General features: G+C 45.9%; 1 protein-coding gene across 1 annotated transcript in view; it reads right to left on the reverse strand.

Annotated features, from left to right (window-relative positions):
- Positions 1–14,931, reverse strand: part of CACNA1D (calcium voltage-gated channel subunit alpha1 D) — a 290,484-nt gene that overhangs the window by 51,789 nt on the left and 223,764 nt on the right. Inside the window, exons 23-30 of the mRNA XM_015593660.2 lie at positions 13,515–13,621; positions 11,887–11,974; positions 11,143–11,250; positions 11,003–11,055; positions 9,486–9,632; positions 7,439–7,640; positions 5,248–5,406; positions 3,729–3,839 (exon numbers count right to left, since the gene is read on the reverse strand). Coding sequence (XP_015449146.1) covers positions 3,729–3,839; positions 5,248–5,406; positions 7,439–7,640; positions 9,486–9,632; positions 11,003–11,055; positions 11,143–11,250; positions 11,887–11,974; positions 13,515–13,621 — 975 coding nt within the window. The remainder of the gene's footprint in view (positions 1–3,728; positions 3,840–5,247; positions 5,407–7,438; positions 7,641–9,485; positions 9,633–11,002; positions 11,056–11,142; positions 11,251–11,886; positions 11,975–13,514; positions 13,622–14,931) is intronic.

Raw genomic sequence — 14,931 nt, forward strand, 5'->3', positions numbered from 1 at the left:
TGGCAACATAAATGGGTCAAGGTTTGGTGGAAGACCCTGAAATTAGACTAAGAGAATTATATTTGTTTCTCGTGCAATAGGTGGCCAGTACCAGAATTTCATTGAAAGAGCGCCAGAGTCAGCTCCAGGTTTACAAAAGGAGTATGTGGACCTTCTTTTGCTGCTAACCATGACCAGGACTGGAGGGGGGCTGAGACCAGAGGCAGGGAGATGATTTAGCAGTCAGGATAACTCAGAAAGGAGGAGGGCAATAGAGATTTGGATGAGATGCAGGTGGCCACTGAGGCCCCGGGCATGATGTACCCATTTACCGGGTGAGAAGTGGACCAGGAGAATGTTCTGGGGAACTCCAACATTGAAGTGACTGGCTGAGCCCATGAAGAAGTCTGACGTAAAGTTCTAGTTAAAGAAAGGAATAATTGCTCTCAAGTGTTATTTGTCATTAAGATAAATCACTTACATTATATCTGAACTGAAAAGACAGTATTGAATTTTCTTTCTAGGAGGTAGAGAATGTCCTCTAGGAAGATTGCTAAGGTTTTATTAATAAGCCTTACTCCCACCAGGGACCCTGGGGCAGGCAATGCTGGCCTGGGCGCCTGATGTAACCAAATAATCCAGTGTCCACTGTGCATAAGCTCTGCACAGAAGCATGTGGACAGCATTAAAGCTTTTCCTTCTTTCCTCAAACCTAACTACTCTTTAGTTTATCCAAGCCCAGGTAGCAAGGCATGTAAATTAAGCCATTTGTGAGGCAGAACCAAGATCAAAGTACTTGATGACCTAAGACTTGGGAACAAAGTATGGTTCTCTGGGGATAAGCCCACAACTAAGGCAGATAACCTGGCTCAAGCATATGCTGGACCAAACACCAAATGGGTGACATCCAGGAGCATGATAATGGAAACTCAAATTATACCTGTAGGAGTCAGGTGGGTCTTCCGTTGGGAACTGATACAACATACTAAGCAGCCCGCTTGCTTTGCCCTAATTCTTCAGCTCTTTGGCCTCTCACCACCTTCCATTCTCACCTAATCCATGCTCAAAACAACTCTTCCTACGCAGAAACTCCCACCTCTGGGTTTCCTACTTCTGTCTGCCCACCTCAGCCCTTCTCACTTATGGGGATGGGTGGTCTGACCCTGCAGGTCCTGAGACCCATGTCTCTCTAGATGTGTTCCCTCTCAAGAGGCCCCATTTCTCAGTCAGGCTCTTGAATATAAAAGAATTCCCCAGGGTCAGGTTTCTCAACTGGCTTTAACCCTTCCTCCTCCAATACCTTCTCACCTACCGGAAAGGATTTTGTCCAACTTCACTTTCTGTATTTATATTATGTTGCCCCCATCTCTCCCGACAGAGATACTGACACATTCTCCTAGAAGGTGTGTCCCCTCACAGGAGAGACAGCCACCCCAAGAGACCCTGTTACAAAGCTGCTCACAGGAGACAGACTTTTCTGAGATGACACTGATGGGCCAGGTTTCCCAACCCTCTGTCCCTTGTGGCCATCTCCTCAAAGACTGTTCCCTCTGCAGCTTTACAACATGGTTCCTCAGCCCGACTGCCCCTCTGACTGGGTGGCCTCCACCAACTTGTGGAGAAGCCCACTCGCCTGGGACTGGCTGTTAACAATGAAGAGAAGACAAGGAAAGTTAGGGAGTATTCTAAGAAGAGCTTTGCTTCTTGGTGAACTGACTCTCACTTCTCCAGGCATGTAAAAGCGTAAAATCTCTCTCCCCTGCCTCCGGTGAATGCAGAAACGATGCTCCTCAAGCACAGAGATGCTTTTATAAAATTTCTCTCCATTGTAATCTGAGGTTGTCTTATGCTATGGCAGTATCTTGCTAAGCAAAACTACAAAGTAGCACAATTTCTAGCGGAAATCACTCATTTCAAAACTCTGATCCTTTAGTACTGATTATAAATTAGCTACTCACTTTCCTTTGGTATCTCCAACCTGTTCACACACTACTGAACTGTCCTCCCAAGTTTGGTAACAATGGTTTGCTGGGCAGAGCAGTGCACGACAGGCCATCGACGCAATGGCCCGCTAGAGGGTACACTCACACCTCCTTCTCTCTCTCTCTCTGTCACACACACACACACACACACATCATGGGCAAGTGGGCTTTCTCTTCGGCCTAGAATAAGCTTTGAAAAACTTCAGAGCTTAATCACAAGTCAAAAAAAAAAAAAAAGACATGGCAAAAGTGATCTAGGAAATGTTCCATACATATGTTCCACATTGCATTTCTCAAGTACTTTTGATGTCCTTACTTTGCAAACCTTTCTATCAGCACAGACAAATATTATTCAAAGAAGTAAAGGTGAGAGGAAAGCAAATCAAAATCGCCGAAGGAAATTAAGATGAATTTGGAAAAGTTGGAAATGTTTATATATGTAGATATGGACAAGTCACAGTAAATAACATCTGGCCATGCATAAAGTGCCAAATTTGACCCCCACTGCAATCACCCCAATTGGTCACTTACAAGTGTCCTTTCTTTTGGGTCCACAAAGAGCTGATAAAGATTGCATAGAAATTAATTCAAATTAAAGAAAGGAACAGTTTTGAATTAGAATTCCATGGAGTATGTGAAATCATCATTTCATAATCCAAGTCTTAAATTAGTGTTGTCAGATACATTATACACAGACGAACGAATAACTGGGTCACTGAACTCTGTCATTCTCTAATTGTGATAGTTTGGGGGCTTTGCTAGAAAAGAAACTGTGGGTCCAATGTCCCACAGTTAAGGCAGAATTTGTTCCTCAGGTTTTAGGATGAGGGAACATCATTAGTTGAAGATGATGATGGTGGTGGTGGTAGTGGTGGTCATCGTCATGTCATAGTAACAGCACTGACACATCAATAGCATGATACTACTTGCCAGGCACTTGTCTAAGCATGGTACATATAGTGATTCTTACTCCTCACAAGCACCCTATGAAATAGAACTATTAGTGTCCTCATTTTATGGGCGAGGAATTTGAGACATAGAACAGTTAAGGAACTTGCTTGATTAGCTAGTGAAGAGTAGGGAATCTGAATCCAGAACCATGCGTGCCCTTCGACACCTTACTATCTATCTGCCTCTTATACCACAGACGTTGATACTTGTGGAAATAGATTCACTCCCTCCTGCAGGAGACAGAACATGCTGAGCGGTCCAACAGCGCTGAACTCATTTCCTGTCTTGCTTTGTCTTAAAAGTGAAATTTTTCTAAATTAAATTTAAAAAGTGGTATGACTACGAGAGGTCCGTAGCTGTTAGAACTGTCCATAAAAGGTGAAAAAAATGCTGTAGACAAAAGTCTTTATCCTGGAAATCTAAAAGTAAAATCAGGGCCAAATTCTTTCTGATGGATTATGTTAAAACAATTTCTCTAATGCTCAAATAATGAAGCAAGTTTCCCCGAGACAGCATAACACATGCTATGCTAGAAACAGAAAATCAGGTTTCAAAAACAATTTCCATTCTATAAATTCCTAATTCTCTCCTCCCCTCTTCTTTTTCTAAGAATTGTTTTTATGAGGTTTTGTTTTTGCAGGTTTATTTCCCCGTATGTATACTGATGCCCTAATCAGATGTTAATGTTCTCAGGTGATAACCTAGTTAGTAGCTAAAACAATTCAGCATAATTCAGTAACACAAGACTAACAGGAAGCAGGTGCTTCTCTGGAGTAATTCAGCAACAGCCTTTGAAAAGTAGGTCCAGCAACTCACCTTAGGTTTAAATGCAATGACTTTCAAAACCATCTCAACCGTGAACACCCCAGTGAAGACCATGTTCAAGATGTCCATGGCATCATTAAACATCTTGGACTGCTCATAGTGCTGTGGATGAAGACAGAGGCACAGTTCTCAGAGGCCCACTCCGGACCAGCAAAATGAGGCCCCCAGCCCTCTACTCTCTGCAGGTGTCCGACCTCTACTTTGGCGCAGAGGCCACCTCCACATTCCAGCACCCTCTCCTAATGATTCTGCTGGCACTGCGAGGTCGCAGGGCTGTCCTGCCAAGTGAAGGGGGGTCGTGACAAGATGAGGATGAGTGGGGAAAGGCATCAATTTCCTGTGTCCAGGATAAAAGGAACCCACCCCTTCTTCTGTCAGGGTTTTTACACTCAGGGCCTTGACCCAGGCACAATGTGGAACTCACCCAAATGTCTATGAGTAAGGGTAGGATTTGGTTAGGGATAAACTTTATGCCGTTTAGTTCTATTTTCAATAAAAGGCAGTGCTATCTTGACTTCACACTTTCCCCTACATCAGCGTATGGTACTTCTCATAGATAAAGAATTCTTAAATTTAAGGACAGTAACAGAAAATTTACCCTTGGCTGTCTTTAGACACATTTTTTTCAGACAGCACTGGGAGTTGATCTGATTTGCTCCAGTTCTTAAAGTCGATGTGAAAACTGAATCTAGATCTCTGTCTTTGCTTCTTGTCCTAGTGCAGCTAGACAACATAACTGCTGGAAAGGCTCACTGTCAATACTGTTAATTACAGTGTTAATTATATTATATATTACACTTTACATTAAAAATAACAGTGCTAATGCCATTAACACTGTTACTACACTGTAATCCAACTTGGCCGACTGAAGGGAGCTTCACTCCTTGCCTGAAAGATAGACAAGGAACAGCTGCAATGCAGGTCAAACTTGACACTCCCTGGACTGGAAGATTCCCCACTGCCATACTGAGAGCTCCTTGAGGGCAGAAATGTGACATACACGTTGTTTTTCGACATTAGATGTTTACTCTGTGCCAGGCACAGAAGAAAGTGCCTGGCATGAATTATCCAGCATAAGCTTTATTTCCATTTTACCAACAGAGAAAGCAAGCTCAGGGGATTTAAATAACTTTCTCAAGGTCACCCAGTTGGTAAGGAGTAGAGTCAGGATCGAAACCCCTGTCCATCCAACTCTGCATAGACAGAGCACTGGTCCTCAACCACCCCCTGGCCATGGGAGGCCCATAGTAAAGGTTTATAGAATTGAATGCCGTGCTCAGGCTCCATGGAAATGTCATCTATAATCACAATGTAAAGACAGCCTCTCAACAAAAGAGTGATCTTAAACTCCCATCGTGAGAACAGGACTCAGCCAAACTACAGCCCAGGCTCATCAGAAAATCAAACCCGGCCTCTTGTGAGGTGTGGCCTTCTGCCCTCAGAATTTGGGGCATGTGGCTGTGCAGAAGACCCAGACATGACCCCCGTTTCCATGTGTCTCCATTTTTACCTGCATGGCCAAGCAGAGCGTGTTGAGCATGATGAGGACAAACATCATGTATTCGAAAGGCGAGGAGTTCACCACGTACCAGAACTTGTACTGGTAAGGGTTTTTGGGGATGTATCTCCGCAAGGGACGTGCTTTCAAGGCGTATTCAACACACTGACGCTGCAACGGTAGAAAAGAGGAACGAGGGGTCCTGAGTACGTCTAGAGAGGGACGCAGTTCTCACCTGCTCTGCAAGAGCCAATGCGGCACCTGCTGGGAAGGACCCAAGACGAGGGGGAAAACTACTGGGTCACCCCACGGACACCACTCTGCAGCACTCTGACAAAGGGCCCCCGGCTCCATCACCTCTTCTGATCCTCACAGCAACCTGGTGGGTAAGCAGATCCCACAGTCTGCTTCCATTTTACTCCATACACATAACTGGGTCCAGAGCTGAGAACTGCCCACCTGAGGTCCTACAGTGCACAAGCAGAGACACGAAGCCTTATTCCTGCCTTTCCTCTGTGCTGGTGGATTACATTTGTAGTTTTCCTGCTCATGCTGTCCTCCAGGAGAGGAAACCACATCACGAGAGACACAGAAATCCTCAAGAACCACAGAGGCCGGGTTCACTGACCAAGACTGGAGCCCCCTGGCTGCTTCAGGACGGACCAACATGAGATACCTCTCAGGAGCCAGTGTGTGCTAACTGTAAGTTTTTAATGGTGAGCTAACTATGTGTCCACCTGTGAGGTTCTGAGGCTCAGGAGCTTATTGCGTTCTTAGGCCTCTGGGTCAGTAATGGTAGCCAGAGCACTGTTCTTCCCTCTCATTCTGAGAGCTCAGCGTCAGGCCCTGCTTACTCCTAAGCCTAGACCTATGCCCATTCCTCTGCTTGGATTCTGGGCTCCCTCTGTCTAGGACCTGGTCCTGCTGTTACCTCACACGCTGACTCCAGGGACTCCTGATTCGAGCCTGTTCTGGACCTCAAGTAGTGACTCGAGTTCAGCTCTCATGCTGCCTGGCTGGCCTGGGCCTTGCCCTGACACTCTCTTTCCCCGGTGGGGGTGAAGAGCTTGGGCCAGGCCTCCCACTGACCATCACTGATGGAATCTGCAGGGACACCCTGACAAGTAAAAGCAACATCTTCCTCCAAACAAAACCAGTACTGTCCTCATGCTTCCCCCGAAGAGTATGGCTACAGCAGAAGACAGACCACCTCACCACAGCCACTTCCCCCAGGAAACTCGGGCTGGCAGATGATTCCGGCTCATTCCATCATCATCAAACACAGATGCTACCGATAGAGGACCTGGGGGAAACTGCCAGAGCAGAATCTCAATCTCACAATCTTTTAGGGCTGAAAGAGATTTCTAAAAGCAACTCCTTAATGAGATAAGGAAGCAAGCCCAGAGAGGAGTGGGGATGCACTTACAGCCACAGAGCATGTAGAACAGGACCAGAACGCAGGTCTCTTGGCTCCCTTGCATTATCACACAATCAGGGCCAAAGCCCCAGCTCCTATCAGATTTGTTAAAACAAGGTGCTACGTAGAGAATGATGCCAGTGCAATCACAGCCCCAAGTTTACATTTAGTGACTTTCCCTGTAGTATGACAGCACACTTCCTCCTAAGTCAACGGTTCTCGACCAGAGGACATTTGGCAATGTCTGGAGATGTTTTGGTTGTTACCAAAAACAGGAGTGGGGGGTGCGGGCGGGGCGGGGGGTGGAGTGCTACTGGAATCTACTGAGCAGAGGCCAAGGATGGTGATAAATAAACATCCTACAAAACACAAGAATTATCTGGCCTAAAATGTCAATAGTGCTGAGGTTGAGGAGATAAAAGACTTTCCGTCATTAGGAACTCTGGGAGCATCACTGGGTGTTTTCTGGCCCCTGGCCACACCACCCCACAAGATTCTGAGCTGTCACTGGTGAGTCATGACCAGAGAAGGTGGCCCAAGCACCTCTCTGGCTTCTCACCCACAGATTTAGGGGTGGATTCTACAATTACAAAGTCAAATCTGTATCTGGGAACCTAACTTTCAACAGTGATCCCTCAAACTGGCCATGGGTGCGCTGTGAACAGGGCCCAAGCCCCAGGGACAGACACAGGTGGCACCCTTCTCTGTGCATGGGGAAGCCATCAAAAGAGACGTCATTCCTCTCCTGCTTGAGGGACAGAAGCCCAAACAGTGTGTGACTTTAACCTGATTTTTGTCCAGCTCACAGTTCTTATACTCTTTCTCTCCCTGCTCCTGGAAGGTGACGATGACAAAACCCACGAAGATGTTCATCATGAAAAAAGCGACGATGATGATGTAGATGATGAAGAAGATGGAGATCTCCACACGGTAGTTGTAGATGGGGCCGACGTTCTCTCCGTTCGAGTCAATGGCTTTGTACAGCAACCTGGAGAGCAGAAGGACCAAGTGAGCACTGCCAACCCCACACAGCCTGACCCCACGGCCTTCCCAGGCACATCCCCTCTTCTCAATGCCACCATGGGCGCTGACTGTCAGACTCCTCACTGGAGCCCTGCCCAAGGCCCCTGGACTCAGCAAATCTAGAGGCACCCTCCTCAGCATTAGGCCCAGTCAGCCCAGCACCTAGGTGGTGGGCACCTGAGATATATTTGTTGATTAACATTTGACAACTGCAAAAAACAAATGATTTCAATTATATAATTGTATTAACCGATGTTACCTCAACAAACAATTTAAAAAAATGATTTCACAAATACTCAACAATGCTCTTTCCTATTCACGGACAGAAGAGAGGAAGAACATCTTATGTTATTCAGTGGCAGAACTGAAAACTGTATACACACGGGCAAAGACGACAGTAAGCAACCAGGGATTTCCAAAGAACTCAGAGAACTTCCCCAAACTGAAATATGCATAAAAATTAAATACATGCCCAGCAGAACTCAACAGGAAGAAGTGAAATTACTGTAAAACCCCCAAGTTAAATTCACACCCAGACTGATGCAAATTCAACACTTCCAGGGCGCCCAACCCCTGGGTGCACTGTGCTACACACTTTCACAGCTATCTGGAAAAGTGGACATTGCTGTCATCCCCATCTTATTGGAGCACAGAGAGGGATCTAAGTGCCCAAGGTCACGCTCCACGGGGGCAGAGCTGAGAGTTGAGCCCAGCTCCTCTTAGCCCCACGTCCCAAGTTTCTTAATTTCCCCTCAGCTACCACCCCGACTTGCTAAAGCACGGTGTTCAGTACCTGAGACTCAAAACCTTCATAGAGTGAAAGATCTTACCCCATGCCTCTTTTCCCCCACCAGTACCAATGAGGGTTTTGCCAGCCTGAGAAGACCAGCCTGTCCACCTTTTACAGGTTCTCTAGGCACGGGAACTTGACATTCAGGACCCCATTTACGCATATATGCTCTGCTGGCAGGAGCTAGAGGTGGGGTGAGGAATTAGAGAACAGAGAGTAACAAAAGTACAAGAGACTCTCCTTTTGTATTCTACGTTCTTCCTTCCTTCCATTTTTCTTATTTTACCCATCAAAATTGTAGCCATTCTCCAGGACCCTATTCTGCATATCTCTGACATTCCAGACCCTCCTGCCTGGTTTAACTGCCTTACATTCTAATTGGGTTTGGGCTTTGAAGGGATGAACCATGCTGAGACAACTGTTTCTTCCACAGTGCCTAACATATATAGCATGTTGCAGGAAGCTGGTATCAAAAGCACACTTTATGAATGAGCAAGTGAATGCATCAGTGAAAGACATGGCACAATGGCAGCCGTCTATGCCTGGTATGTATTAGTACAAGGAATGAGTGAGTGGATGGGTGGGTGGGTGGGTGGTTGGAAGGATGGATGGATGGATGCTTTGGGACACTATCAAGACCCTCTCTGGTGTAATGGTAGCTTTACTGACATGGCTACCAATGGGAATTGGCATGACAAACACCTCTGAGGACATCCATTCCCATCCAGAGATGCTTCCCAGGAGCCAGTTGAGATGAGGCTCCTCCCTGGGACTATGCCACCCCTGCTTCCCAAATCCGAGAATCCTGTCAGCTGGTCACAAAGGTTAATCATTTGCTTAATCAGACAGAGGAGCCCTGTGGGCCAAGAAGTGATTGATAAGTGGCTCAAAGTTTAAAAATCATAGGAAAAGCCCACAACTGTGGAGAAAAGCAGGACTTACTCCAGGAGAGATGGCTCAGCTTAGAGTGCCCCAAAGCAAGAAGGAAGCTCCCTGAAGACGTACATTATCTCTACTTACTCAGGCCAGCCCTCAAACGTGGAGACCGTGAAAAGGGCCATCATAGCAGAAAGGACATTGTCAAAGTTGAAATCACTGTTTTGCCAGATCCTCTCACGGACCACAGGGTTATCAACATCTCCATCCTTGTAGAGGATGAAAAGCCCCCTAGAGAGGTAAAGAAATGTGGGTCATCTTGGCTCGACACAAAATGAGTCATGGCTGCCCCAACCCCACATCTCTAGGCACAGTCACGCTCAGTCTGCCGGCCAGGCCACAGACCTGAGCCCTGCACAGTCTGTGTTTCTCCTTTTCTTGCCCTGCATTTAATTTACTTTCCAGTTCAAATAGCCATCGAGTAACTACTGGCTTAATGAGTCTTCTCCAGAGCAACTAAGCAGACACCCTGCATATGCCTGATAATAAATGAGAACTACCAAATAACAAACATCTCTAATATCCAATGGGCTCAAGCTATGCACTGAAGAATCAGACACGTTGGCTTAAATACGCTGGCCATGGAGAATTCCATAAGCTCTGGGAAACAAGCCCAAGTACCCGCTTATCTACATTTTAATTTTAATTAAACTCCTTCTCTTTATATTAACAATATTTCCAGCTTTCTTTCCAGAGAATTCTGTAATTTCTGGCACATAATATTTCTCTTATGATTTCATTTCTGGGAGGAGTCCAATGTCTTTATTTCACGGGTGAGGAAGTGAAGTCAAAGAGGGAAGGGGAAGTGCCTTCATGCTGCTGCTGTGCCGCTCAGCTCCAGGGGGCGCCCTACACCCCACAGCCCACATGAGTGGTGCCCTGGAGGTGCAGAGACACCGTCACATTGCAGCTGGTGACCTATGACCACACTTTTTGCTTAAAAGGATGGGGAAACATGGACGTCCGCACAGTTAGAACTTTAGGCAACGGTTTCCATGTCTGCCTTCCCATCCTTCTGGACAGCTTGAGGTAAGAGGCACAAAAATCTCCCGCCTTCTCTCTCCTCTGCCCATTCTTGTGAATGGAAATATGGCCAAAATGTGGGCAACGGGAGGGAGCCAAGGCAGAGAAGCAGCCTGGAAAACCTGTCAGAAGGAAGGAGTCAGCCCCTGAACAGCAGGGAATTGAGCTTCAAGTTCTGGTTTGGGGAAGAATTATTCATGTCGCTGTCAGGTGAGCTTTCTGAGGTATTTCATAACCGTTATTTTAGATTTTAGGGCTTTCCCCCGCAAACATCAAAAGCCATCAATCTGCTCTTTTGAGGTGACGAAAAGCTATGAAACTAGATAGAGGTAGTGTTTCTACGACAATGTGATGGTACTAAATGCCACTCAATTGTACATTTTAACTGGTTAATTTTATGTTATATGAATGTTACCTCAAATAAAACAAAAATAAAACCATTCATCTCTCCAGCCATGAGCTGAGCGCACAGGCCTCTAATAGTCTATGACAAAACTTCTGAAATGCTACACAAATGAATCCTTGAAGTCTTTTATTTGTTCTTCCAAATTCCTCACTCCCGTGACCAGGTCACTCACCTGCATTCTTCAGGATTACTTTTGGCTTCATCTGTGCAGCGATAGAACTTTCCCTGGGTACAAAACAGACAGACAATCAAATGCAGACTTCCCCCTGAAGAGATCAGCTGGGCCTTGTGCTCCAAGGCACGTCCCTGTACCTTGAACAACTGGACCCCGATGCAGGCAAACATGAACTGGAGAAGGGTGGTGACAATCATGATGTTGCCGATTGTCCGGATGGCCACAAAGACGCACTGGACGACGTGCTGGGGAGAGAGGAGCAGGGAGAGGGTGAAGTGGTTATTATTTGCCTTTGTTGTTTTAGCCTTGGAGAGAGCTAACACCAGCCAAGATTTTCTGTTTATTTCTATATGATCTTCCAACTTTGTGGTGCTTTGTTTTTCAGGTAGTTATCTGCAGGGGTTACCCCAGTGCACCACAGCTGCCCGGGAGGAGTATGCTGTAGGTAGGCCCCTCCTTGGCTTCCTCCAAAGCTGTTAGTTTGGTCAGAAGAAGTATGGGGTGCACACTGCCTGGCACATAGGCTTACAGGGTCCCCACCCCATAAAAGGACTTAGGAAAATGCAAACCTTCTGGCCTTTTATACAATGTGCATGAGAATACATTTAAAGACTAAAATAAACACTATTAACAATGAAAAGAAGTAAATGAACGGTAATCATATAAAGAAAATATCTTAAATGAACAAAAATAAAGAATATAACAACAGTTAAAAATGCTATCAGCACTTGGCAGAGGCAGCTCAATTGAGTTATACTCTTTTCAAATGTACAATCCACTTTAAAATCCATCAGGCCTCAGCCCAGCTCTGGCCCAGAAAAGTCAGTAATTATAGCTAACCCCACCAAAGCAAGCACAGCCTGGAGGAGAGAAACCCAAACCTTGAGTCCTTTCGCTCTGTTGATTGCCCTGAGCGGCCTCAGGACCCTTAAGACCCTCAGAATCTTCACAACAGAAATGGCACTGGATCTAAGGAAAAGAGCAGAGGAAGCAAAGAAAGCAGAGTGTATTACAGTTGGATAAAATACTTTGAGATTATTTCACCTGACCTTCACTCTAATATGACTTACACAATGGTGGGATTATGTGGAGCTGAGCTAAACTTTCCCCATGACTCAGACTCATGAGTCTCTTCCTTCTAGGCCACAGTCCACGGCACCTCGTAAGCCAGGCCCGTGGGCACTCACAGAGGCCCAGACTTGGGTGCACAGCTAACCTCTGCAGAGATGGGATGCAGTCTTTAGTTTTATTTGTTTGGTCTTGTTTTCTAAGTTTGGGGCCCTGCTGAAGTGCTTTGGTGCCGGGCTGCTCTGGCTCCACTGTTTGGTTAGTGAGATGGGTGACTGCAACCCCAGGTGGCAGGTATGACAACAGAGGTGATGCAGCTAGGGGAGCACTACCTTGGGGAGCCTGGGAAGGTCCCCCAGGAAGGTAATATCCAGGTGACTCCAGGGGGAGTGAGGGTTAGCTAGACAAAAGAGGAAGGGGCTACAGGTCTAGGGAGTAGCAGGTAGACAGGTCCTGGATGAGAGTGCAGCTCATTTAGCATGGCGGGTGGCTGCATGTGGCTGGACTACATGCTCAGGAGGCAGTGGGCAAAGGCTGCAGCTGGAGAGGGCAGGCACAGCCGGGAGTTTATAGGAGTTAAAAAGTACTGGTGAGAATGTCCTTCAAAGCTGTGACTACATGATTCTCTCCTGCTAGGCAGTGGTGGGAGGTGAAGAGGACTACTGCCCCAGGGGGCTGTTTCAGGCAGGGGTCTTTGGTCTTCTTCTGAGGGGAACAGGGTCTCTCCATTCACCACTAGCTCAGACGTGGGCATGCACGTTACCACTTAGGGGGTACTGATGGTCAACACCTGAGCAGTGGTGCTCTCAAGTCGGCAAGAAAGCAAGGCCATCCCTGGATGCTCCCCCTGGAGCCTCTGCCCCAGACTCCTAGGTACAGTAGGCAAGGAGTGTGCAGCTCAGCCTGTTCCTTACCAGAAATCCCTAAATGCCATGAAAAGGACTTAGGGCCCTAACTTGCAGTCTCGGCCCCCTCCTAGATGAGAAGTTTAAAGGCCAAAAGAATAGGGTCATACAGCTGGTATATCCTGGAGATCAAGGGAACCTTCACTATCTAAGTTGGAAGGGCCCAAGAGGCCACCTGGTCCTAATCCATCCTGAACAGATGGAGAACTAGGGCCCTGGGACAAGATGCCTGCAAGGCCTGGGCGCCAGCCCTGGAGGAAGCGGACTAGAAGCTGGCTTCTTTCACCCTCTGCTGAAAACAAATATCACAGAGAGTAATAAGCCCAACCTTGTAGTGGGTATGAAAAGAAAAAGTGAAACAAAAATGCATGAATTGTCCAAATGCTTTCTGGACAAGAGAATAAATTAAGCTTTTCTGAATAGCTAAACGTAATCATTAAAATGATGCTCAATAAATTATGTTAAAATATTTCATGTAAACCATCTTGCCCAACAGTCCTGTGTGTGTTTACACACCCACACCCCAGAATACTTACTGGATCCCAAATGACACCAGAGATACCCCAACAACCAGCATATCCAGCAAATTGAAGTAGTTCCTGCAGAAGGCTCCTTTGTGGAGGAAAGCTCCAAAAGTCGTCATCTATAAGCAGAATCACGGGTGAATTTACTGTTATTTCTCTCCAGAGGAAAAGAAACCTGGGCTCCTTACAAAATCTTGAGGACAGTATGACTATTAAAGAGTGTGTTAGGAAGCCAGAAATGTAAACCAACAGGACTGAGCAACCGAATAATTTATTCAAAAATGAAAAAAGGGAAGCTGATTTGGGGCACATTTTGAAAGAAGAGAACAATTTATACTTTATTACAGTGACAACAAATTTCAAACATGAACATATCACTGGCACGTCCAAAGAGAGTCCACATGGCACGTCAGGAGAGAGTCCACATGGCAATGCTCGTCAGGCAGTAACTGCTGCCCAGACAACTTGGCTTTCTCATGAAATGTTGGTTCTGGTCCCTAGGAAACCCCAGGAGAACCTGCATTGTTCCAGTCCGGGGAGCTAGAAGAAGTGCTAGAGTCTAGTGCTCACAGGCTCAGTCTACATGGAAGTGGGCATTTTTCCAGGTAGGCCCCTTACTGGCCCTAATAGTCCACTTTAAACAGCTCCTCCGAGTCCAGTTACTCTAGTACACGTGAGGTGGGGCTAGGAAGCTGGCACATGCATCTTGCCTAAGTCAGTCTCACTGCTCTCTAGTCACATGCCATGTGTACCCAGAGCCCGTACCATGGGTGCTACAGTGAGGTTCCTACTGATGATGGAAAAGGGGTTTAGTGAGGAATTTCTCCAGAGTAAAAAGAGCAAAAATAGGAAGAATTCAGTTTACCTAAAAAAAAGTGAGGGAAGGCTCAGATAAGTACAGGAGAGGCAGAGTTGGGAACTAATAAAATTAGGCCATATGAAATTGCCAATATTCAACATTTTTTGACCTACAAAAATGTGAATTTCTTCACATTAAACCCAATAACCAAAAAGCCATCTGAACCTTCCCAAGGCCACCAGGAGCCACCATTTCAGATGTCAGATGTCTCTTAGCAAATCTCCAATTTCTGAATCTTTCTCGTTTTAGCTTATTTTTCACTCTCTAACATACTTTCAAAATGAAGAACAACTTGTAAGATTTAAGTCACTGAAGAAATGAAGAAACTTGTAAGATTTAAGTCACTGAAGCAAAAATACAGAAGTTGAAAAGCAATATTTTTCTTTTCATAAATCTGTATCTTATTTGCCCCCAAGTCTGAAAGTAACTATATTCAACAACTAAAATCTATGGAAAAGAAAATAAACCTCAATTAACCAACAGGCTAAGTAGAACATACCCCCATTCTATTTGAAGAAAAGAAGGCATATTAACAAAAAAAAAAAAAAAAAAAAAAAAAGGCAGTTTGGG

This window comes from Pteropus alecto, unplaced genomic scaffold, assembly GCF_000325575.1.
Source record: "Pteropus alecto unplaced genomic scaffold, ASM32557v1 scaffold75, whole genome shotgun sequence".
NCBI classification, from domain to species: domain Eukaryota; kingdom Metazoa; phylum Chordata; class Mammalia; order Chiroptera; family Pteropodidae; genus Pteropus; species Pteropus alecto.